Source organism: Syngnathus typhle, linkage group LG13, assembly GCF_033458585.1.
Source record: "Syngnathus typhle isolate RoL2023-S1 ecotype Sweden linkage group LG13, RoL_Styp_1.0, whole genome shotgun sequence".
Lineage (NCBI taxonomy): Eukaryota > Metazoa > Chordata > Actinopteri > Syngnathiformes > Syngnathidae > Syngnathus > Syngnathus typhle.
In genome coordinates this window covers 13045423-13071182 of record NC_083750.1, presented here as the reverse complement: position 1 = coordinate 13071182, position 25760 = coordinate 13045423, and the positions used below count along the sequence as shown (strand labels likewise).

At 47.0% G+C, this 25760-nt stretch overlaps 2 protein-coding genes across 3 annotated transcripts; one reads left to right on the top strand and one right to left on the bottom strand.

The window, feature by feature from the left end:
* Positions 1 to 591: 591 nt before the first annotated feature.
* Positions 592 to 14976, bottom strand: fgf12a (fibroblast growth factor 12a). Its single transcript, XM_061295506.1, has 5 exons — positions 14408 to 14976; positions 10795 to 10905; positions 7972 to 8075; positions 1479 to 1677; positions 592 to 1029 (listed from the first exon to the last, which is right to left on the bottom strand). Exons 1-5 carry the CDS (start codon positions 14601 to 14603, stop codon positions 914 to 916), a joined length of 726 nt encoding a protein of 241 aa, XP_061151490.1. The 5' UTR covers positions 14604 to 14976; the 3' UTR covers positions 592 to 913.
* A 7975-nt stretch (positions 14977 to 22951) lies between these two features.
* Positions 22952 to 25760, top strand: parla (presenilin associated, rhomboid-like a). 2 transcript variants are annotated; one of them, XM_061296218.1, is made up of 10 exons: positions 22952 to 23072; positions 23179 to 23344; positions 23594 to 23701; positions 23772 to 23904; positions 24074 to 24169; positions 24257 to 24406; positions 24707 to 24777; positions 24844 to 24945; positions 25129 to 25226; positions 25493 to 25760. In XM_061296218.1, exons 1-10 carry the CDS (start codon positions 22993 to 22995, stop codon positions 25641 to 25643), a joined length of 1155 nt encoding a protein of 384 aa, XP_061152202.1. In that variant the 5' UTR covers positions 22952 to 22992; the 3' UTR covers positions 25644 to 25760. The 2 variants fall into 2 exon arrangements, with proteins under 2 accessions (XP_061152202.1, XP_061152201.1); XM_061296217.1 differs by having other exon boundaries at positions 24674 to 24777.

Genomic DNA, 25760 nt, shown 5'->3' with positions numbered 1-25760 from the left:
GTGTGCGCCTCGAAACAATTGCAAAAGTTTGCCATCCTTTTAGTTATGACGTAAAAATATGATTTGGACTTATCGTATTACTGAGGCTGGTCATTGGCTTTTTGGAAGGACGACAATATTTCCTGGTCTTGGCTTAACAGAACCGGCTCATTTCAAACCTGTCTTAACACAACTGGCTCGTTTCAAACATGTCCAATACACACTTGCTAGTAATATTCCCTAAACACCTCCTATACCGCACGGCCGATATTGCTTCAGACGCCGGCCGGACACGGTTTGCCGTCGCGCTTACAGCACACACCTGATTTACCGACATCCCATCGTAAGCACTCTTGTGACTACATCAGCAAATACATTCATGCAGAGCAGCTCTGGTGATTCAAGATTAATCCATGAGGAAAAAAACGTTGAAAGTCCCACAATTTAAGCTGTCACGGTGCGCATTGCTGGATTGATGGACTGCTTATTATTGGCAAATTTAACACAAGAGAGTATTTAGAAAAGAATGCTTATCAAAAGTCAGCACATAATCAACGACCCTCCCCCCCCCCCCCCCCCCCCACACACACAGCATCATTTAAAATGTAAATGAGAGATGTTTGTGTGAGGAGAGGCCTCTGATCCATTGCGTCACAGCTCTTTTTGCATAAAATATCAGTCAAGTCCTGATTGAAAAGGTCGATATATAGATATACATATATAGTTTGACTCTGTTTCATAGTAATTCTTCTAAAAGTTTTCACAGGCAAGGGTTCAGAGTTTGTCTCTTCTGATCACGAGTACAGTAATAGCTCCTCCTCTATTTCAGCGATGGTGCATACGATTCGGGCAGTTTCCTACGGCCCCTCCCCTTTGAGGTGAGGGTGGGGGCATTCAGGCCAAGCCCCTCGGTGGAAGCCCCTCCCTTTCATTGCTACGAGGAGTCCTGGTTGACTGCTTTGCCGCCGTTCATGGTGGGGGTCCCTGAGCTCTTGCGGGAGCGGTGTTTGTCCTCGATCTCGTGCAGCGACGGCTCGCGGTACATGCAGACTGAGAGGGGTGACAAATGAAGAAGAAGGTATGTGGATAGAAACAAGGAGAAGAGTTCCGTTAGGAGAGAATGGCAAGTGTCCCAACTGGAACACATGAAGCAGCTCTCGAGGAAACACAACAAAGTCAGCTGATGTGGCTGCTTTCGAGTGCCTCGTTGGCAGCATGAGTGTCAGAGAGGAAAAGAAGGGAGACAGGCTCAACAGCGACGGCAAAGGAGCATTATTCAAACCCATTTGATTTGGTGGAAAATACGTCACTTCTGGGTGTGTGGCTTTAAAGTCACTCTTGTCATGCTTGGGCATCTTTCTTTTTGATAGCGCTTGAGCTGGAGTTCATCTCAGCAGGCTGGAGATTCATTTGGTCATTCAGACCTTAAAAGGTGACGGCAAGCAACTGCATACAATGACCGATGGATCGAATGCGCCGAGGTTTTCTTTTCATTTTACCTTCAATGGGCCTTGGGACAAAGTGAGAAGAAGCTTTGGTCTTCTTCACCCGATTGCCTTTCATGACTTGGCCCTCCTTGGTGAGGCCGAGGAACCAGGCCCGGCCCGACTCCTGCTGTCGGTACACGGTGGACGAGTAGATCACGTAGTAGTTCTCGAAAACGGACTCCTTAAATTTGCACTCTGGCGTGAACATTTCCTGGAAGAGCGGAGCACATAGACTACAATAAATACGGATCACAATGGCTCTGCGCTCTGAGCGAAAGTCAATCGGAAAATTCATTTGGAGTGTGACGACAAGCCTTCCACATTCAAAAGGAGCGAGGTCAGGAGACACACAACACGCGAGTACACGCACAAGCACACAACGATGCTCTTCTTAAAGATAGCGAGCAACAATGGAAGATGTGTATCGCTCCGCATCGTCATCATCAAAGCGGCGTCAAGGAGAAAGTCAATGAGTCGCGGGCGGGAAAGATGGAAAGGCTGCGTTGGGCATTACTGCCATGACAGCGCCGAGGAGCAAATCATGATCTGATGTTATGCTTGTATTGTCACGGCCTCTGTGTGTGTGTGACTGTGTCTTTCAAATGGACTTCTCTATATGGATGGCATTCCACTGGTACGCTGCTTTCACTTTCTCGTGACTCGACTTGGCTTACTTGGACGCGTCGACATTATGCAGTCCAATGTTAACATACCCGGTCAAATCAAAATGGCTAAAAGGTTTTGGAAAGGTTTATAAAAAAAAAATTAAAAAACGTACAGCATTGTGAGAGAATTTCTCAAAGCAGAAATGGCTTCAGCTTTAAAACGTACCCCGGCTCGCGTCTTTCTCCAAACCAGACAGGAAATGAGTGAAGTTCTATTGGTGCCTATAGATGCAGCGGAACGGAGGATTTGCTTTTCTGCTTGTCTCACTTTATTGGAGGCACATTATGGAAAATCCACTTTTCAATGGCTTGGATACAAATACTTTGGCTCTTTGGAGTGCATGAAGTGGGAAATGAAACAAGCCCGTAAATCTTTTCTTATCTGCCTAGTTATGAAATATGAAGCCACCAGCCATGACGTACGTAGTAAAACAGCAGTCGCTTCTGCAGAGTAGCACGTACTTGATTGCTTGGAGATTCCCCCCCAAAACTTTTTTTTTTTAATGTATACACTCCTTGTTTATCAAATGAAGACACCTTGGAAATGAGTCATGTATTTGTGTAGATAGCGGTAGCCATGCAGAACAGCTGGATTGCTTTTACACAGCCTAATCGCATTTTAAAGCAGGATACGTGTGTGTGCGTGTGTGCTGTGTTTGTGTGTTTGCATTATCTCCTGCAGGTTTCTGTGCCCTTTTAAAGTTGTCCAATTCCAATTCCCACTGGAGGTGACAATTTATGGTGTCGACGTGCATTGTAAAGTGTGTGAGTGCGAAGACGTGTGCGTGCATGTGTGTGCCTGTGTGTGTGCCTGTGTGTCAAGCCACAGAAAGAATTCAAGTTGAGCTGGTAAGAAAATAAAATAGGTTGAGGATGTGAATTTCACACATTCTTTGAGCCTGTTACATTTTATTAGCAAAATCTGTCTTCGCGGGCCACATAAATGATATGACGGGAGGCATCTGGCCCCCGGGCCTTGACTTTGACACCTCTGGTCTGCAATAATTCACAAATTCTTGATTTTTCTTTTTTTTTTTAAACCGGTTTCTGAAAAGCTCATCCATTTGTGATTTTTGTGCTCTGTGAGGCTCTTAGTCATTCAATAGCCATTTTGGGGCTGCGCGAGTGTGTGTGTGTGTTTCAGCTATTTAGATTCCTGATTTCGAAAAAAAACTGTTTCTGACCACTTGAGGGCAGTACAACAAACTGCAAACGTTCACATTAATTAAATGCGCCCAAAGGACTGACACTTGATCTCCATTTCAGCTATGAGATAAGCAGTACTCAGTAGCTAATTGTGTTGTTTAGCTGTGTGCATTCATCTCATTGGGCTGATAAAGTATGGACTAATTAAAAAGAAAGACCGCCATATGTCGTCCAAAGACAACGTGTGTGTGTGTGTGCGTGTATGTGTGTGTGTGTGAGTGCGCTCACGAAGCATTTCACAGCTCAGCAACAGTTTGAGTCACTGGCCGTTTGTTCTGAAAAGACGCAAGCATGCAAGGCAAGCACCGGAAAGGACTTTGGGAAGGTGAGGTCACCCAAGTCAACGCTGTACGGACACCTCTGGCGGGTCAGCGGCGGGACCAAGGACGGCTTCGAGGGGAGCCTGCGGACGTTCCGTCAAACTGCAGAAATACGGGCTGGGGCTCAGTGGCTCGGGTCATGTCCTGCCTGCCTGCCTGCCTGCCTGCCTGCCTGCGGCGGGCACATATGTGTGTGTGCGCGTGCGTGCGTGCAGGGTAGACAGTGACCATGCACACCATCAGGCATCGGCCCGTCTTCATTCGTTCTCAGGTCAAGCATATGACAGCAGCAATTCTCAAACCGTACTAAACATGTTGTACTAAAATACATTTGGATGTTTGAAGAATTCCTGGCAGTAAGTCACGCCACAGCGTCCCCTCCCAAGGACATGACTCGGGCTTGCAGTGTGTTGCGTGCAGAGAAAAAAGCTTTTGGGAAGGAGGGAAGGAAGGAAGCAAGGAAGGAAGGAAGCAAGGAATCAAGGAAGGAAGGAGGCACAACAGACTAAGTGACTTTGAAGTCTGACAGCGCACCTTGTTTGCAGATGACTGAGAGGGAAAAAGGAGGTGAGGAACGCGGGTCGCAGTCTCTCGTTAACGTCATCTTCTTAATGGATTTGCACACAATGAAGAGGCGTGCAACACACTCGCCGCACTGGGAATTACAACATGGCAAACGCTTCAGCCAGCCACTTGCTTTGCCTGAGAGGAATGCGTAATGAAGCGGAGATGGTCGCGCTACAAAGAAAAGTGGAGCCATTTTGGAATTTGGTTTTTCCACTCTGCTCATCCCGTATACGTTTTTGATCAAATTTGCGCCTCGGCTCAATAAAGGTTGGGAAACACTGTCCGAGACATATGGCTGACTTTGTAAGTAGCTGCAGAGGATTCTGGAAGGACTTCAATTTCAATTTGGGCACACGCCATCAAAAGGTTTCAGCGAGCGAGAAGAAAATCCCAGGGCTGACACAGAACAGCCGAGGTGGCCAATTCCTATTCTGGAGAGAATTCAGGTCAGCTACGGTCTAGACTGGTACTACGTACAGTACTATATTCTCTCGCGCCCCTTTTTCTCTCTAACTCCCACACTTGTCTCTTTCTCTTCTCTCCATCTCACCCAAAGAGTCAGTCAGCATGCGCTTGGGTGTTGACCTTGCTGATGGCCTTGCAGAAAAGACAGGGATGATAAATGAGTGGAACCAAAGCGCACACACGTGCTAATGTCAAAGGAGAAAAAAGCTGAATGGGGGAGTAAAGAAAAGACTTTACTTGCTGCATAATCTTTGGGAAATAAGATTGGTTCAACACTTCAAAAATGCATCTCCCATCAAATGTGAAGATCTCAGCGCAATTACATATAAGCAAGCCTACGGATTGATGATTGAAATGACCAAAGGTTCCCCGAAGCACAAGAGCGCATAAAACCCAAACGCCAAAGCAGCGTTTCATGACTATTTGGGCTCATTTGTTACCTTGAACAAAACTTAACCACTCGCTCTAAACTTCCACAACTTTGACTCACGCCTCCTTTAGGACCTTCGCTGAAGGTTTTACTGTGACGTGTCATTTATTTCTTTGACATAAAGAAGAAGCAGTGAATTGAGTCCCCGGTTAAATCCAAAAGAATAGGAGCAGTTACTCTCGACGGATGGACGGTCCGCCCGAGCTGGATGGCTGGCCGAATGGAGATAGATGATAGCAAACGTGCAAAAGTCTCGGGCCACTGTTTTGCCAATGACGTCGCTGGTACGGGTCCCTAAAACTCTCTCGCAGAAAGCGCAGACTGCTTGCCTGCCTGCCACCAAAGAGAATTCAAAGAAGCATTTTTGCTTTTCTGTTTGTTGGTTTGCAGTCGACTTCCTGGGAAATGGAGGATGACAAACAGATGCTCGGAACCATTCTGATCTTCTCTACTAATTCCACAAGTGACTAAATTCTTATCCCAACACCTTTTGCCAGATGCTCGCTCCCCAAAATCCTTGACCAACATACGTAGATCTGCGCTATATATTTCAAAATAAAAATCCAGCCATCAACAAATTCATTTCAAAAATATGTCGATGAATATAGTAGAATATGGAGACAGATGGGAAGAAAGAATGACAAAGATGGGGGATTATAGTTTGCAATATATCGAATGGACGGACGGATAGCCTGCCTTTCGCTTTGATGATAATAAAGTTATAGGGTGCCCATTCTTGCTGTGCTGGGCAACAGCAAACTAGGTCATATGGAGAAGAATTTATGAATAATGGAAGGGATGGATCTCTTCAGTGTAGCCGCTCGGCCCCCACGCACGCACGCCCGCACGCACAGTAACGGGGCGAAAAGCAATATCGAGCGCGCTCACCCACAGCCTTCCTCAGCAAAAGCCTCAATAGGGCTGGAGCCAATCAACGGCGACCACTTCAACTGATGAAAGAAAGCACCAGATATCAGCAGTCAGATATCTTGTACTGCTGAATGATTGGATGCTCATCTATGCCCTTTGCAATCCATATGCTCATTTGGTTCCATCTATGAGCACCATACAAGGCTCATAAGTCCAGCGTGTGCATTCTGCCTACTGATGCATGCATGCACATTTCCCATGTTTCCCATTCCAACGACGACTTCACCAAAGTGCATTTAGTCTATTGAATTGTAACGCACTTGGGGCAAAAAAACAAAGGAAAAATGCACATTTCTTCTGCACGGCCAGAAAGGTCAAAATTGCCTTTACCGGCTCATAAAAGGGATCATTAACAGGATGAATGAAGTGTCATGGCTGCCATTTGACACTCACCAGGGCACGGCACGGCACGGCTCGGCCTGTGATTCATGAGAATCGTGACACAAATGATACTTTCATGAAGCGGGTGCTCAATTTGGCATCATTTCAATGAATCACACCACGACCTGCCTGGGTGCTATTTAACATGGATTCCACTGACGGACGGGCCCTGGGAGCTCGTTTATGAGTCTTAAGTTCTGAATGAAATCCGTCCAGCCCGATGAGTCACGTCAGCACACGCGTACTATTCGACGTCCTTGTGTGAACCCCGCAAGGGCTCCCTCCGAGTGCGCTCCGATGGGAAATGATACAAATTCCATCGCCACGGAAAAACGGACGCCCGGCTCACTCTTGGTAAAACTGCTCCCTTATCGGTAGGAGCAATCAAACATGCGCCGGTCTGTCCTTCAAATATTTTTGGAGGATTTTGACCAGATGGGTTGGTTGCAAGTAGCACAACCGTCTCTTTCCTTCTTCGTTCCCTGCAATTTCCAACTGGGCTAGGCACCACAAAGTTACATAAGCATGTTAACAAGGGATAGATAGTATGTCTCGACTGTATCTGCGCGTAAGCCACCTTTTTATTTCCGCTGCATGTCAAACAATCCATTGTGTTCCAGAAGCGTGTTTTCATCCTCACTGTAACAGGCGGCGAAATGAAATATGACATCCCCCGTGACTCTTTGCACCCCCGCTCGCCTCCACTATGGGCTACCCACACTCGCCTGCGCACTTCTCGCATCTTACGCCGCATAAGAAAGCTATTCGCATGATATTCACTCCCCCGCCGTGTTCATTTCTGGAACCGGGTGGAATCCTTTTAGTCATGTGGGAATTCGGTACATACTAAATGCGAAATGACACACAACCCTAAGGAGTTACGTATTTATGAGATGGATGGATGGATGGGTGGATGGATGGATGGATGGATGGATGGATGGATGGATGGATGGATGGATGGATGGATGGATGGATGGATGGATGGATGGATGGATGGATGGATGGATGGATGGATGGACGGACGGACGGACGGACGTCATGGGATCACCTCAGTGTCATTTCTAAGTCCTTGGATACCACACACTGTTTGATAGCAACTTTTTTTTTTGCTATCAATTGGATCATATCATAATAATAGATCATCCCAAAAAATGTTTGAGAGCAATTTAGCTATGCAATCGCATCCCACTAAGCTCGTAAAAAATGCATATGCATATAACAACAACTGAGCGGAACCTTTGTTTCTCTACAGTGAGTCAATATGACGAGAGGCGGCAAGTTGAAACGACAAGTCCTGACCTCAGTGTGGAGTTAAATTTAGAACAAGCGCCCCCGTGCTGCTTGATCAACAAAGTGGGAGGAAGGGAGGGAGGCTTAGGGTTAGGGTTAGGGCTAGGGTGGCTCACAACAACACAATAACAGTACTTGACGAGGGCTCTTGTGCTAATGCTGGATATTCATCAAAGAGGCTAGAACAAAACGTGGGCTGAACACATACAATAAATGCTGGTCACACACAAGTGCGGCGTGGGGGTTCTTACAGAGCTGTAGAGCATTCCCTCGCCGTTCATGCCGATGTAGAAGCCACTCTTCACTCCCTGGATGGCCACCACTCTCAGACCCACGGGAATAAGATTAAACAGGGCTGCGCAGGCAAAGTCAGGCAGGCAGGCACAAAAGAGACAAAAGAAGACAATTTAGTTTTCACTTAACTCCCCTTGGCATGAGAGTGTCTGATCTCTCTGCAAGTGGACTTTCTGGCACTCTGACAGCAGTCAAGTAAACCAAAGGAACAAGACGTGAACAATGGCAAGCGCAGCCACCTGCCAGAGGAGCATTAGAGTAAAGCTTTGGCAAGGCTGGATATGGCGGCTTCATTCATTTTCTTGTCAAACAAGATGAGCGCATTGGCTCAACGGTACCGTTGGAAGGCTAAAAGGAACCTGCGGCGTTGTGGAGGGAGCTGAAGACAAAGATAGTGGGTTGACAAGGATTTGCCCTTGATTGACAGGAGCTGACAGAGTGACGCTGTGAAAGCTCCAGAATTGTTCCACACAGCAGAAAAATCAGGAAAAAGCGCAAACTCAAAGACGACGGCCCTCCGACATTCAGCTATTCTGCTTTCTCTCTCGCAATAACGTCTGCGACTTTTGATCGGATTCGACTGACACCGCAACATAAGCGAGGCGCCTCAGTGTGGTTATCGCCCAACGCTGATTGTGTCGGAACACCGCGCTAAAACAGAGACGAGCAAAACTGACTCGTGTCGAAATATCCCAGCCCGCTGTTAAATCCTGGTAGACGCCCCGTGATGGCAGCCCGTTTTAATATTCAAATCATCGTGGAGGACATTCACGAAGAGGACCCAAACGCTCCTTAAGGATGTTGACGGCAGCAGAGATTAAAAAAAAAAAAAAGGGGCTTATTAGAAACGATTATCATCCAGGTCATTGGTTATCTGAAAATGTCACTCTGGAAGCAATTTTCTTCTCGGCCCTTCATTAGCATATCTAAGAGCCATTGCTATCTCTTCCACTGAATGCCAGCGAGGACATGACTGTGACTTTCATGGACTTTGCTTCCGGATAGCGTGTGAAGGGACATTGTCAATGCACTGCTGCTTTCCCGCCTGTATTATGGGGAACATCAGATAAGGCCGGGGGGGCAGACGTGCCAACGCAAGCCTGTCCTCTGAGGAGATTCGATAAATATCGACGGCGTCCATGGTGGAAATGTGCCCCTGGGCGGGCCACTGACGCAGCCCATTCACACGGGCAACTGTTATTCTAATGCATACATAGCCTTGAGGCACACACACATGGCAAAGGCCTAAGTGTCCGCCGCTCTCATCATCCGAGTCCTTTTGGGTCTTCCAGCTTTTCAAAAAGCACAAAGTATTCCAAGTCAGTATCCAATTTAACCGCACAGGTCGGGAGGGAAACTGTATTCTCAAGTGATTCCAAAGTCTGGTTTCATTCCATTCATCACCTTTGAGCATTTGACACGGGTGAAGGTGTCGTGACTAATAAGAAATGTATTTTGCCAGCAATTACTGAAGACCATCGAGAGATGCTCAGCAAATGAATAACGGATCTGATTTCTAAAATGGGAGTTAATTCATCGAATGAGCTTTCACAGTCTTCAGCGTTAACAAGCTGTCACACTTGCCATCTGCAATATTCCAAAGTTTGTCAGCTTATAGAGAAAGATGTTTTTTCTATTCAATCATTTTAAATTTAAAAAAAAACTGGAAAAAAAAGATGTTTGAAATAATGAAAGAAAATGGATTTTTCTCAAGGGGAGGGGGCATCCTTGCAAATGATTCAAGTTATTCAAATAGATTGGATCAATTGATTGATCTTCTGATCATTGATTATTTTCCTTTTTTTTTTTTTTAAATAACCTGTGTTTAGTGAACAGCTGAAAAAATCCCCCCTAATGAATTTTGGATCGCATCATGGCCCCTCTGCACTGCCAATTCTGCAGAATAAATGACATCGGCCGCAGGTCAGAAAGCAGCACGGTTCAAGGCTAGAGGGCTAATCGATTCTTCAATCGACACATCCATCCGTGCTGGATCTGAATCCAAAAGTCTTTGTGCCAGCACTCCCTTCCCCTTCTTTCTACCTTCAAACTGTCTGCACTTGCGGCACCACGTATGGAGAATTATTTATTGGGTACAAACGGAGACGGTGGCGGTATTTTTAGTTTCATGCGGCTGTCTGAATTATTCACCGCGGCCCTTCATCCCGGGCTGGGCTGGGCTGGGCTGACATGGCTGCTTAACAAGGAGGATGACCTCAAGGCGGGGAAGCCCTCATCATACTACAAAAACACCAGACTACAGTTGCCGCAACAGAAATAAAAAAAAAACGAGGCATCTTTACAAAGGTTTCTCATTTAACTCTTTGCCCTGTAATCCTTCACTTGCCTTGATACGAATGCGCAAGTGGTTCTTTCTCACCGAGGGCTTATCCACATAACAACTGGACAGCAAGACAGCGAGAGCCTTTTGTGTCCACCAGAAGGCTGTCAGGGTCTGAAAGCTTTGGCACGATTTCCGCCTGAGCTGAGGGTAAACTTTAGTACAACAACATGCCCATGTAACACATTTGTGCTCGGGAGGACCGCGATATCATCATCACAATTCAAATCAGATTGACGTACAATCACGACGCATGAGTTAGAGTGGAAAGGGAACGCAACAGTTGTTTGTAGCACATGTGGAAAAGGACTTCTTTTTGAAGGCATGCCAATATAGGACTTTGAAATGACTTGAAGACTATATGCCATTGCACCATGTGACCTCATTCTCATCACATTTAGTTACAGCATCATTTCTTCCGAAAAGTCATGCCACTCACTGTTGTCGCTGTTCTCGTCCTTGCTGCCATCAATGGTTCCGTCCGGCTTCATCTGCAGGTAGAAGCCCTGCTGGCTAAACAGTCGTGTCACGATGCCTTTCAGCTGTGGCTCTGCAACATGCGCACACGCGCACACACACACACACACACACACACACACACACACATTGGGCAACCACAACCCCCCCCAGGCCCCGCAGGAGTATGTCAGACAAAGAAAAATCTGAAACCATTTTTGTTTTTTACATTTCCATAGTGCAAACAATAAACAAATCATTTACAATGAAGGTTGGGGGTGTACACCAAAGAAGAAAATGTGGAGAGCATACAGTGAATGTAAATGCAATCTCAATGTCTTACTTACGTGAACCTTGCCAGCTGCTCACCAATAATGAATTGCAATGAAACGTCTGTTGTGTTAATAAAAGCCCATGATCAAATTTGCAGCCACTGTGTAGCATCTGCTTCCAGGGGAAAATCAACACGCGCTTTGAACCGACACATTTCTTACTGGAGAAGTTTTTTTTCATTCCGATAACCCTGACTGACCTCCAACTTTGAGACTGTGTCATCTGGTGCCTCGCCAGGGTGCTGCTGAAAACGTTCAACACTTCACGGAGGGAGGGAGGGAGGGAGGGCAGGGAGGGAGGGATGGAGGGCAGGCGGGCAGGCGGGCGGGCGGGGAGGGATGGATGGAGATCAGACTAAAAAAAAAAAAACTACTGGGCATCTGCCAATGCCAGGGTGCGGAAATATAGCCCTGTTTGATAAGGTTTAAGGCTAGTCATGATTTTTTTTTTTTGGTCCCCCGCAATGGATGAGCCTTTTCGGGCAAATCATTTTGTATTCTCCGGTGGACAAAGGGAACAAATTATGCAGTTTGTCACAGCAGATTTGTGCTAACATTTGCACTTATTTCAGGGAGGGCTGTGTCACACACAGGAACGTAGGGTGGCATGCATAAGTGGACTGGGCGTGCCTAAAACGACATTCTGCCAATCAAAAGGGGCAGAAATTAGAAAAAATAAAATAAAAAAAAAAGATGGGAGAAGAGTTGAAAGACGATCCCAACGTACAGCTACCAGTGAAATGTCTTGGAGTATTTCCAGTTCACGTATACTGCGCAACACATTCTGGAAAATCGGAGTGGTCGTCCTTCAAAGTCGTAACCAACTTAGAGGTCGATCCATTCGAGGGAAGCAACGCAGAGCAGAGCAGAGCAGAGCTCCCGGTTTCTTTTACTACATCTCTCCAGAGCTGAAGGCTCAGGATCCAGACGAGTGAACATGGTTTTTTTTTTCCCCCAACTTTTATGTCGAGCTGATGTCAGCTCATCGTGGGCCATCTGCTGCAGGCACAGAAGAGGGATGTTGCAATGGAACCAATAAAAGAAGGGAAAAAAGTGGACGTAGCCACTGCGACCTCATCCTATGGTTTCTGTAGGACGATACGCCAGAGTTAAGACTCCATCTCAATTTCAGGTCAAGACACACTTTGATCCTGCCACCCATTTGCAGACCAATTATCAGCACTAAGGTTGTGATAATAACATAAAATCTATTACATCATTTATCTATAATGATGTTTTTATTATGACTATGACAGATCAGCCCTCAGTGCAGGGCACACATACACACACACACACACACACACTCAAAAAAGACAAAGAAAACCCCACACACACACACACGATCCTTTTAGATGCTCACTGCGCTAACTTTTTGGTGTGAATATACAGTCGAGTACTCTCCTCACATTTTGCAGAAACGTAAAAGCTAAGTGATGTAAAGCCTTTCACTGTTAAATAATACAGCTCTTTCATTAACTGTTCAATAAAACAACTATCAGAGATGTGCAGAGGCGAGACCGTGGAAGAGCTCCATATCTTACTCACTCAACCGTGCATCAACCAAGACATCAATCCCCAACTCACCTAGCCCCGGGCGGGAGTGGGGCCTTCCGTTCCCGGGACGAAGCCTTCATCATCCATCATCGGCTGGCTGAGGTGACCGCGCACACGCGTGACTAGATTACACGCCATAAGCTCACTTCCATAAACGTGCGTGGCCATCGCCGACTGGCTCATCAGTTCCGATCATTCGACATTGTGTACAGTGTGAGTGCACGGTACAAACAAAACGAGACAGTGTAACGGTTGCCTGTGTGTGTGTGCGTGTGTGTGTATAATGTGATGGCTGACAGCAGCCGGTATAAAAAAAAGGTCATACACGTAGTTCATACTAAACAGGACAAGACATTTAGGTACGCTGACAAATGGTGTCATGGCCGTGAAATGGTGAATGATCACCTGTTCTAATAGCGGGACACGCACACACACACCATATTCATCAACACCAATGTACACCTACACTAGAGCTTGACACACAATATTTACAGACTTTGGAGGAGGGAGGAACGAGGGTTTGACCAAAAAGAAAAAGAAGCAAAGACTAAATGAGGAGGCAGAGCCAAACCTTTTTTGAAAGACAGCCACACAGAGATGAGAGGACAAAAAAAAGTCAGCAATCAGACAGGTGTTGAAGCTTCCCCCTTTCCTCTACACGTGTCCCTCACCACCACCACCACCACCACCCCCGACGGCCCCGAAAACAGGAGGTTGAGTCGACGTGGGCGCAAGATGGGGTGGAGACGAGAAGAAACACAGCACACACGAATGGAGGCTGAGCTACTGACCTAGCCTGCAGCCCTTATGGGCCACCTGTGGAGGTTTCGAGGGTGCATCTTATGAAGTACGGGGGGGTGGGTGGTTGGGTGGGACAGAAGGAGAAACAGTCTTTTAAAACAGGCAGATTGGATTTCTTTTAAAAAACAAAAAAAAGTCCAGCGAATCGGCTTGGAAAAGCAAAAATATGTCAAGGCATCAACAGGGGTGCCGTCACATTCATCCCGGCGTTCCTCGCGTGTTGTCCAACAGTTACCTACCTGCCAAATAGTGAGCAACTCATTTTCTCATCTGGCATTTTATGGCAGTGGAATCGTTTACTGGCGCTCATCCCATATGAGCTTTTAATCAGTCTGCGGGACTCTCCCATGGGTTGACTCGCATCACTGTGCACCAACACGGAATTATCGTGTGGCATCAATAAAAGCGGAGTAGCTCTTAATCACCCAGGCCTTAGCTCCCTTCACTGCAGTAATGCTTCCCCCAATAAACATTTACCATTAAAACATTTCATCTGAAAAGAGCCTTGTGGTGCACTGCGGTGCAACTTATCCCCCTCCTCTGGAAAACCCCAATCAGGTTTCATTTGGACTTAGAGCTTTAGGGAGGGGGGGGGGGGGGGGCGGGTGCTGGCTGTTCACATGCACGACGGAAAACTCCTCGTGCATACTGATCAGGGGGTGACGTCACAGCCCAAACACGTTCTCGACATCAGAATGGAACAGGTGGACGGATTTGGGGGGTTTTCTACCTTCTGTGGGTCATTTGGTGACTGCAGCACAACGCCTCTGCTGCTCTCTCTCAAGAGAGAGCGAGAGAGAGAGGAGCAGGGGGGAGGGTTGGGTTGGGTTGGGTTAAGCTCATTGAGGGCTCCGTTTGCACACATCGCTCGCAGGCAGGGGTGGGTAGCGGTCGGAGCGCCGCACTGACCTGGTCGCCGGCGCACGGGTCGTTTCTTGCCGCTGCAGAAGCGCACTTTGCTGAAGACCCCCAAAAAATGCCGCTCGCACAGAGAGCGGGGGTCCTTGCTGGGGCTGGGCCGACGCTTGGACGTGGACACCCGGTCGCTGTTGGACTCCCTCGCCTGGCGCTTCTGGCGGATCAGAGAGCTGGCGATGGCGGCCATCTCCCTGAACCGAGTGGAAAAACACCCGAGAGTCTGGTGCGGAGGAGAGAGGAAGCCGGTGCAGAATTTCGATGGAGAAAGAAGAAAAGAGAGAAAAAAAAAACTCGACGGTAGATTCGGCGTGTCAAACAGACGCTTCAACCAAATGTCATGCTGAAGAGGAACTCTGAGTCCGGAACATCATTGAGATTCCAGTTGCATCTTCACGCCATCTACGAGAACTTTGTTGCACTGTCGGGACTTCATTGCTGTCAAACTAGCCGCTGGAGCGTGCAGACATGCAACAGTGTTGATAAGTTGCGTGTCATTGGAGAGCTTCTGCCTTCTGTTATTCCCAATCCTGCTTCAATCCCTCGTATGGAGCGCAAACAAAGGTCCCACGACTGGCAGACGCAGTGGGTGTGCACGCTCGCTGCTGTGCACGGAGCCCAGATGAGCACGCCGTACGCTCCGCTTCCGACGACGATGGCAACGGGAGGGGGCGGGCAATAAAGGCTGCTGCAGATGTGTGGAATCCAGCAAGAGGGTGGAGAAGGAAAGAAAGAAGGAAGGAAGGAAGGAAGGAAGGGAGATTTTCCTATGAAAAGCAACAATTAGTTTCGAGCGCCATTATTCCTCGGCGTGTCTGGCCGCGCGGATGCTGTGGCTGTGCTCCATCGCCGACAGACAAAGTGAACGCTCCATAGACCACCTCACCCTCTTCCTCCCTCCCCCTCCTGCTCCTGCTCCTCCTCCCCCTCCCCACTCCCTCTTTCTCTCCAACTCTTTTAACGCAATCATACGTGACTGTATTAGGAATTCACATAGCCGTGGCGATGAGTGCCGGTGAAAAATGTCAATAAATAAGAAGACCAAATGTATTGTGGGTGGAGGGTGCTGCCAAATGTCTGTCTCTCTCTCTCTCACTTTATTCGGATGAATCTGGCATGTTAAAAAAGGGTCACGCATCCAATTTGAATGATACGAGGGCATACGTATTGCATCTCAAAGCTGTGCACATCAACTCGTGTATTATGACATGCGTCCAATACATCAGCACCTCAAGTGTACTTCTGCACAATAAAGACAAGAACTTGATGATTGTTTTGACAGGGCTGAAATCAACAGGTGGCAGCACTCCTACAAGCGTATTTGACTAAAACGGAGAGCGTTAATGCAAGGCCAAGACGAGCAGCCTAAATGCCCTCGCGTTCGTCGTCAGCAAATTGGCCAGATGCCCTCCGGTGACAATCAAAAGACAGAGAACACAATATGGCGTTTGCTTAGGCGACAAAACAAGACAGGCGACGGTGGACCGATAACCTCCTTATTGTGGAAGTGAACGATAAATGTCGCCAGCGGCTAAAGTTTCAGTCGCGCCTCCTCGATAGTGGAAAAGTCGAGCAACAATCCACAAGCAATCGGTTCCCCTGTCATTTTGTAAATGATGGAACCTTGAGTTAGCAACAACAATCCAGGTTACTGGAGCCCATTCCAGCTGCAAAAGTCCTTAAGTACATTGTACTTTCTTACCGGACAACCACTTCAACTTGCGTAGCAGAGGTTTCAAACTCACGGCCCAGGGCCCACCAAATCATTTGATGTGGCCCGTGAAGACAAATTGTGCATGGACTTCATGTGGCAATTCTAAAATTACAAATTCTATTCACGTTAGAAAATGGAAATATAGCCATGCAGCAATTTTCATTCACATTTATCCATTTAAAATATCGGAACAGTTTTGGAGGTATTCATCAGTTTGTTGCGTCGCCTATACTGTCTGTACGAGAAGGCTTTCGACAGTCATAAGGAAGGAAACGATGACTACGATGCAGCCCGCGACAAAAATGACTTTGACACACCTGTAATGTCTCATAGGTCATTTACAACAATAACATTAGAAACCATTCCAAACATGCTATGGATTGACCAAATAACGACTAGGTGGTCTGGTTTATGCGGAATTAGGTTTTACACCAATAGTTGGGCTTTTGTGGGGTCAAGACATGTTAGGAATATATAGTGCGAGTGTGTGTGTGTGTGTGTGTGTGTCCCCTTAATGGCATCTGCCACAAAGACACTTGATAACAGACACCATAAGCCTATTGATCATAGAAATGTGAACACATGCAGTGTTAAATTTACAATCTTCGTGTGTTTGAAAATGAGGAAGAAAATCAACCAAACATGCACCAATACGAGTCAAGCGTGCTACTAAAAGGCTTTTCTTTGTGTCTGCTGACCCCTTGCGGTGAAAGACTAAACCGCAGCTAGCTATTCAATGCAAACTTGCACCATTCCATGCGTCGTCCAGTGACTTGGCCAAGAGCAAGTTTCCTTCTTAACTTAGAAAGCACCCAATCATGATTTCACTTTCTTGCCAGCCAATTGTAGGCAAGACATACGAATGAGGAGCTATTGATCAAAGCATAGTTCCAGCTCATAATCAATTGGAATAAACAACACACACTCTGCCTCCATGCAAACGTCTCACAATCTAGCAATCAACCACAAAAGTAAATAATTCGTTCAAAATATTCCCGCTGCCTTTTAATTGACACTTTACAGCCTGGTGTGACGTTGAGGAGACGGACGGACGGACGGACGGACGGACGGACGGACGGACGGACGGACGGAGGGAGGGAGGGAGGGAGGGAGGAGAGGGGACGTCCAAATGTAAGACAATGCTAAAATGTCTTACGCAGCTTTGGCAAAGTGCCCACTTGGTGCACTTCCCGCTTCATATTCTTTTGTTTGACCCCCAAAGCAGGATTTAAAAGTCAATTCTTGTCATCTTAGCAGAATGCAAACAGACTTTGGAGTGCATGACCTGCACAGGTCATGTGTTTCAGACTTGCAGAAATGGGCAAAATGATGAAATGAAGCCAAAGCACTGCTGGATTGGCCTTCAAGAAGTAAAGGAGCAAAATGGTACATGGTACAACTGCAGCAGAATCAAAGAAATCTATTGTTGCGCACTCAGATAAGGAAGCCAGCAAGTCACATGACACAGATTGCATATTGGGCACAAATAGCAGAGCAATTTTCTTACAACCTGACTTGAGCAGGACTGCGTGTGGAAAAATAGCAACGATAGCTGTTCCCAACATGCTGCTTTCGCTCCACTTGTCTCAGCTGCGCTTCCTTCGAATTGACTGGCCTGAATTTTGAGCGAGACCTCGACTGCGATACTGGAGATTTGAACATTGTCGAGCACAAGTGTTACTTGTTATGGAAATGAGTGGAGATGATCATTTGGAGATCACTACAAAACTATTTGAAACTTTTCAATGACACAAAAAGAAGTGGGAAACGTGGAATGTTGGGAGACATCTTAGCAGCAGCCTTTACTGCCACAGGAGGGAGGTCCTGACTCTGACTCTGACTTCTGCTGTCCTGATTCCATGACTTCATTCAAGCTTCAAAAGGTGTAAGCCACTGTATTAATAAGTCTTCTCAAACTGTTTCCTAAGGGCAGCCTTATTGTTGATGTCAAATGGAGAACATCTGGCATACATTGGACTGAACACCATCAAAATAAGGAAGTGTTGTTGCTTTTTTGATGCTGTGCAATGACGATCAAGTCAACACACCCCTGTTCCAATGGCAGCCCTTTGTGAGAGGAGAACATTTAACCACAAGAGTCATTTCCAATAGGTTTCTACTGCTGTATTAACGTGACCTATTGACATCTAGAAAACGGGAATCATGTGCTTGCACGCGTGGGAACAGCCAAAGAAATGTGGATGCGCTCGGGTCCAGAATGAACCAATCACATGCCAGCATTTCAATTGGCTCCTGAAAAATGGAGCTGTTCTAGTCAGCTTTTCTTCACTTCTGGGCTAGCAGGGCTTTTGGAAGACTTTGTGTAGAAACACTGCTCATGCTGCTGCTGCTGCTGCAATAAAACACGCTTCACTGTTTTTGGAATTGCCCAAAAAGTTCAACCTCGGTTGCTGCATTAAGATAATGGGAAAGACTTGAAGCCCATGCGGGCTATTGATGGCACCAGTGGAAATGAATCCTCAATTGAAGCAATAGTGCAGGAGTGAAAAGTTTGCCTATTGTGGTGCCTGTCCTGTACGACGCTATCCTTGGTGCTGATGTTTTGGGGATACTTTGGCGCGCACTGCGTGTGCGGGTGGGCGGGCGTTGGGGCGTTCGACGCACTGGCGTGTGCGTGGAAAAGGACTGCGGGGCTCGGCGCTAACACACTCAAGCGGGGGACCAGATGATGAGCGACTCAGCCGCAGCACTCGACTGAATGAATGAAAGCCACTCGACCGCCTTCCTCTTCATCGTCATCCCCGCTCTCTTTCCCCCCCACAGGAGCATGCAAAGCGGTTTTGTGTGTGTGGTGGTGGTGGTGGTGGGGGGGGGGGGGGGGGTCTCTCACCGTCGGTGATAGTGGTCGACTTCGATCGTTGTCCACAGAAACACTGCAGCATATGCGCTCCTTTCTGGAGGAATGGCCTCAGAATCCTCATTGATTTCTCATTTGGATGGCAGCCCTCCTCGATCCAAACAATGGCACAACACAGCACGCCATGCAGGGTCAGGCAGCATCGCGTATACAGCCAGCCAGCCTGGCTCTCTCTCTCTCTCTCTCGCTCGCTCACTCTCTCTCTCTCTCTCTCGCTCTCTCGCTCTCCTTCTCTACAGCCAGCCAGACTCTTTCCTTCTCTACAGCCTTGGAAGGGCACAGTCTGCAGGACACATTAGGCTAAAACGAGGCATCTTGAGGTGGTCTCACCACGACCACCACCACCACCATCACCTTCTGCTCTAGTCCCTTTTATCTACAGAGTCGTCATCCACGCTCCTCTCGCTCGTTTCTCCAGGGAACGCAAGGACTGCACGCCGTGCTCCAATTGTATGACACCGGCAGCGGACGTAATAGCAAGTGGGGGGGGGGGGGGGATCGGAGGTGGGGAGCAAGGGGGGGGGGCTGCGAGTGGTGGTGGTCCGGGAGGGATAGGAGGGGGGGGGGGGGGACACGCGAAGCCATCATATACGGCCGCCCGAGGTGGCAAAAGTAGAGCGATGTGTTTAAAAGGACACTTTACGTTCTTAAGCCTTACCATGAAGCTATGTTGATGAAAACCACTATTTTTTTCTAATTTAAAAAAAATAAAAAACATGGCCAAAACTACTGAGCACTAACTTCAATGCAGCATTTGCGGCATGTACAAATGAGGTTTCGCACAAGTTTGGAAAACAAGCACAATAGAATGATGGAGCCATCGACCTTGGGCTTAGTTGCGATTGGAATGTACACGATGTACATAAAAGGATGTTTCAGGTCAGCAAAATGTCTCAACAGCAGCAGCAGCAGCAGAAGAGCAAGGGAAGGAAGGTGGGAGGGGCATGCAGGCATGCTGATCGGGCGATGGTGCTGAATATTCACCTCACAATCTATACTGCCTGCCCCTGTGCACTCAGCACTGTTTGCAAGAAAGCGTAGATACAGTAACCTAATGTGCCCGAGGGTTTTGCTGGCCCGCTATCACCTAACTGTGTTAGGAACAGACTCATCTGCATGTGATGACACCATGGAAAGATAAGACAGCTCGAGGTTCACCTCCACGCACAATAAATGCACAGAAAGTTCACCTAGTAAGGCGATATGCCAACATCCGTGTTGTTGTGCTTTTAGGTCGGGTTGGGGGGGGCAGCATCTCATGTCAAATCAAAGTTAGTTTGCTACTCATTCGTAGTGTCCCCAAAAAAATTTACAATGTCACAACAAAGAGTACTTTGTCTACATAAAACCCCTGCACTCACTCACTCCCTCCCTCCCTCACTCGCTTCAACATACAAAGTAGCGGTAAGATGCCACAAGATGGCAGCAAAGTACTACTTTAACGTGCCTGAACTGACTTGGACATCCAGTACATGATAGTTCCTGCAAGACAGTGGCAAAGCACGACTATTGTCAACTCACTTCAACAGGGAACCAATATGCCACCATTATTAGGGTGGGAATTCAACTCATCAAGTTACTTTGACAAATGCAAGTGACCTCTGACAGGTCAAGTTCTTGCTGCTTTTTAGAAAATGGTAGTTTTCAAATGAGTATTACCTTTAACCACTGCCACACTGATAAGCAGTTCTTGCAACAGCTTCCAAACCTTAAGCCAACAGGAACATCAAATCGTGAACCCAATACTCTGGGCATAAATGACTTTTTCGGCTCAGGGCTGCAGGGTTGCCTTTTATACCATCGTTGGGTTCTTTTTGCGTATCAAACAAAACAGACGCCCCTAATGCAGGCACTTGACTCAACACAAAGCAGGTGGGAATGAGCCAACACAACAACATCCTGAGCATGAAGGAAACTTTCTTACCGGCGTTTTTATCCCCCATGTCTCCGAGTGGTGCAGAAGTTCAAGCGAGCCTAGTAGATGCTCCCGGCCCGGGTTCCGTTGTCTTGAGAGAGACGCAGCAGTATCAAGTCAGCACGGTTGTTTCAATGAATAGACCCCCGCGGGACAATCAAGCACGTGCGAGCAATCTCACGAAGGAGGCGGAGACTGGCTTCAGGTGGGGGGGGGGGGGGGGGGGGGTCACTTGAATTGGCTTGCCTTTAAAAGGTGTGGCCTGAGTTGGGGAGTGACATGGGTGTCAGCGAATGGCTAACTGTTAAACCGCTTCAGCAGCCTGCCTGTTTATTGAATGTGGCTCATTCTCAACTTGTTTTTTCCATTGCCAGCATTCGGACTTCTCTGTGGTTTCAAGGCAACGTCTCTCACAAAGTTACTATTATTCACCTTACTATTTCTCACATTCTATGCTTTTCCCAGAGTTGCTCTTATTAAACAAGGCCGAAAAATGAATCCAGAAATGTAACTCCAATTCACCATTCACTCAAGAGACCTTCTAAATGTTTCACATTCCACCCCGCCCAAATTTTGGCAAAATATTCACTTGACACGATGAAGTCAAGAGCGCAGCAAGAGCAAGTGTTCATGTCCAACGGGCTCATTGATCAGTGATGCGGGAATGCGCCCTGTCAGCACTTGTGGGACTCGACAGCTCCACTTTCCTCTGATCTCGAAAAGGCTAGAGGCCGCTAATGTGTCATACAGGAAATGGATCTGCATAAACAGCCACAGATGACATCATCAATTCACTTACTTGAATGATGTTTTTGGTCTGTGTGCGCGCGTGTGCGTGTGCGCGCGTGACGCGGTTTCCGACCTGTCTTTTTCTGTCCCTGGCGTCAACTTGCCAGTGAATCAATGATGAAAGAGGGCACGTCTGCCGGACAAAACGAATGTCCATGCAGAACTTGAACTCTTGCATCGACATTAGTCATAAAGAACGTTTTGGGGGCCTGCTGATTATCACCTTGTTTTCGACTGTCATCCTTCATCGTGTATCTCCTCTGCCATGTCCTGGTCCGACCCACAGGATAATATCGTCGTCAGTAGGATATCATCTAACTTGGCTGGCGGAGTGTCCTTGGGCCTGGGCCTGCCTGTTACAGAGGGTGGCATATTGCTGTCCTTTCTGTCTATTTGGTTTATGCTTCAATGCATTGCATATGGTGGCTACAGTACGCGGTGTGACGCTAAAGGCAAGTTTGTGTGTATTGCAGATGTAGCCTTGGAAGTGAGCCCTGGCTTCTCTGCAGACACTGCAGTGCAGCTATGTTGGAACTTCTTCTTCTCCTAATTCGGGAGTCGATGGTGAGCTTATGCAAAGTTTGTGGCACTTGTCTGGATGCCAATAACAACACCCACCGCCATCAATAATACTGCTCACCTCGGCGAGGCCTCCATTGCTTTCTCTCCTGTTTTCTTAGAAACAAAAACCCTCAGTGTCTTAGTCTGAGTAAATCATCGGAGTTACTTTATAAGCAATTATTTGATTTATAACTCCGTATTTGATCTGATTGTATATATATCTTTTTTTTTTCTAAATATATGACAACTTTGCCGAAATACTTTATTGCAGAAGGGGGTTGAATTTTTTGAACAACTGTAAAGCCACCTCCGATTCCATTTGATTTCAAACGCATTCTGAAGTGTACTCCTTCGGCCACAAGAGGGAAGTGTTGTAATAGATGCTCACAAAAGAGATGCTGCCTTCAAAGACTCCAAAATAAATGGAGAGTCCATGACTTGGAGTGTTCTTGATTCTTTTTGTTGCCTCTTATAGCTAACCCATGCAAACCGAAATCTAATCTTTTTTCCGTACGTTTTTACATACAATGCAAAAAAAGGCAATTGGATTACAGATTTGATATATATATAATAAATAATGTGACTCATCCAAACATACGTATACATACGCTGTGAACGCAGCAAACACAAACGTGACGTTGCTGAAGTTAGGAAACTCGTAACGCAATTGGCTGAGCTTCAACGTGTGGGCGGAGCTTCGACTTGAGGTCAGAAAAACAAACATGGCGTGGAGAGGCTGCATGATCAAATGGACCAGAATAAACCAAATTCCAGCAAACAATATGACCACGCGAGCGTCCAGGCAAGTCAATACAACATTTTCAATACAACATTTGTACTTGTTGAGGAAAAACAACGAGGAGAATGCTGCTAACTGTCTCGATTTCACTTGAAATGTTATGTCAAAGGCTCGAGCTCTACTGTCAAGGGAGGCGTGGATTCCGCCGTGACGCTAAAAAGGCAGAAACCGAAAAAGTCGACGTCAACCCTGCAACACATCCTAACAACGTTTCACCTCCGGCAGCGGCAGCGGCAGCACCGAAGCTGCTCAAGCCTCTGCTCTTCACAATTGGGGTAAGGGCGCTTTTTGCATTTTGCTCTTGGACACAACACATGCCTGCAGAGTCTCATTGTAATGCTGCAGTATTCCATTCAGCAAGGAGCTCATCACAGCACAAACAGCACACCAGTACAGTCATTTCTGTCTTATTAAAAACTATTCTGCAGATTGCACCGTTTTGTCTTGGAATATATATTACAGCCTGGTTACATTCCTATTAGGACTTTTTGCTCCACGATGTAGTTGCCCTAACGCCACATCAGTTTACAGGCTGCTCTTTCGGTGCTGCGGCCATCCTGCAAAACGAGAACATGAAGCCAAGAGTCCGAACTATGAGGGACGAAGACGAGCAGTCCGATCAACTGCTACGGGTGGGTGAGCTTTTGTAAAAATGACGAAAAACAAAAGACTCACTTTGTGAGGATATTTGGGGCAAATGAGGCTTCCACAGACATGGCGTACTGGCATGACTGGTGGAGCCAGCTGACGGCCTTCCAACGCCAGATCATCCTCCTCATGTCGGTGGTGGACGACTTCTGGAGCGGACGCACTGAAGGCCAGAAAACAGTCATAGGTGAGTTTACTCGATACCGAGTGGATGGAAAAGGGCCAACCGGTAAAACGCCGGGTTTTTTTTCCCCATTCTTTTTCAATTGGTGGGACAAGTTGTGAAATGATTTATTTACCTTGGTCGTCATTTGTTTCGATCCATCTGTGGACTTTTCATAGCCAATGTTTTGCAGGTATAATCGTGGCAAACACATTGGTGCTGTGTTGCTGGAGGATCCCCTCGCTTCAAAGGAGCATGATGAGATATTTCACATCTAACCCCGCCGCCAGTGAGTATCACAGCCGTTTTGGAAAGGAGAATAGGAGCCATGGAAAAGTCTTCTTTGGACCCAACTTGTCCTCTTTGTTTCGGCCAGAGTCTCAGTGCCTCCCCATGGTCTTGTCCTCATTCAGCCACTACTCCATCTTCCACTTGATGGCCAACATGTATGTCCTGTGGACATTTTCCTCGGGGATCGTCTCCATCTTAGGGAGGGAGCAGTTTCTCGCCGTCTACATGTCAGCTGGTAAACTGCTGGGATGTTTCGCAAATCACAAATGAATCCAGCTCACACTTTTGATGATAGTTCTGACTTTGCAAATGTTGTTTTGACCCGCACCGTCTCTGAATATTCAGACTTGATCCATGTCAAATGAATTCTTTTGGCATACTATTTCAACTTGATTCTTGTGAAGGATTTGCTTTCTGAATGTGTGTCATTCGGACTTTTCTCATTGTATTTGACCATCTGGCCTTTTATGTTGGAATATGCACCGTGTTATGGAACAAGCAGAAGCAGAAGCAATGTCCTGTTGTTTCCCTCCAGGCGTTATTTCCACCATGTTCAGCTATGTGTGGAAAACAACCTCTGGACGCATCTTCCCTTCATTAGGAGCGGTGAGCTACTTCTCCAGTAACAGTTGATACACAGGATATGAGATGGAGCTTTTTGGTCCCTGTCAGTCAGGTGCAATCATGGCGGTGGTAGCTGCAGTCTGTTCCAAAGTCCCAGAAGCCAAACTGAGCATCATTTTCCTCCCTATGGTCACTCTCACGGCAGGAACTGTGAGTGAAATAGCCGAGATGGTTTGTAATTGTTCCGTTTTGAATCAACAAAGCTACTTTTTATTTTTTGGGATATATTGTTTGGCAGATGCAAATTGGTGCGTGCGTGCGTGCGTGCGTGCAAGAGAGAGAGAGGAATAAAGTCCAATGTAAGTTGAGCCATTCTATTTTGCTGCTCTTCAGGCTTTGAAAGCGATTCTTGCTGTGGATGCGGCAGGCTTGCTATTGGGATGGCAGGTGTTTGACCACGCGGCGCACCTCGGTGGCGCTCTCTTTGGCATGTAAGTCGAGAAGAGATCATATGATTTCAATCATGTTTTGAAGAAGGTGGGAGATTGCCATCATGTGCTTTGACTGAATTTCCCACAGCTACCTCAATCATGATTTCAATTCAATTATCCCAGCAAATTGATTGAAGTCACTTGCAAACTCCATATTAGAGAACGCCGATATCAACGTGTTTCATGCATCAAAAAATGCTTGTGAAAATGAAATGGATTTCAAATAATGATCCATTTTAAAACCGGACAATATATTTTTCCTGCAGCTGGTACGGAGCCTACGGTCACAAGCTGATCTGGGGCAAGAGGGAGTCTGTGGTCAAGATGTGGCGGAGCATTCGCACTCCTGGCGGTGGCTCGAGGCCTGGAGGCGGGCCCAAGGTGGATGACAAAAGAGGACCACCCGGACCCAATTAAAACTGGATGGGATCCCCTCTGAAAACGGAATCAGGGTCCATATTATCCCCCAAGATATGCAAAGAGCCTCTTATCCACAGACATGGATGTTATAAATAAATGTTACTTCTCACCTAG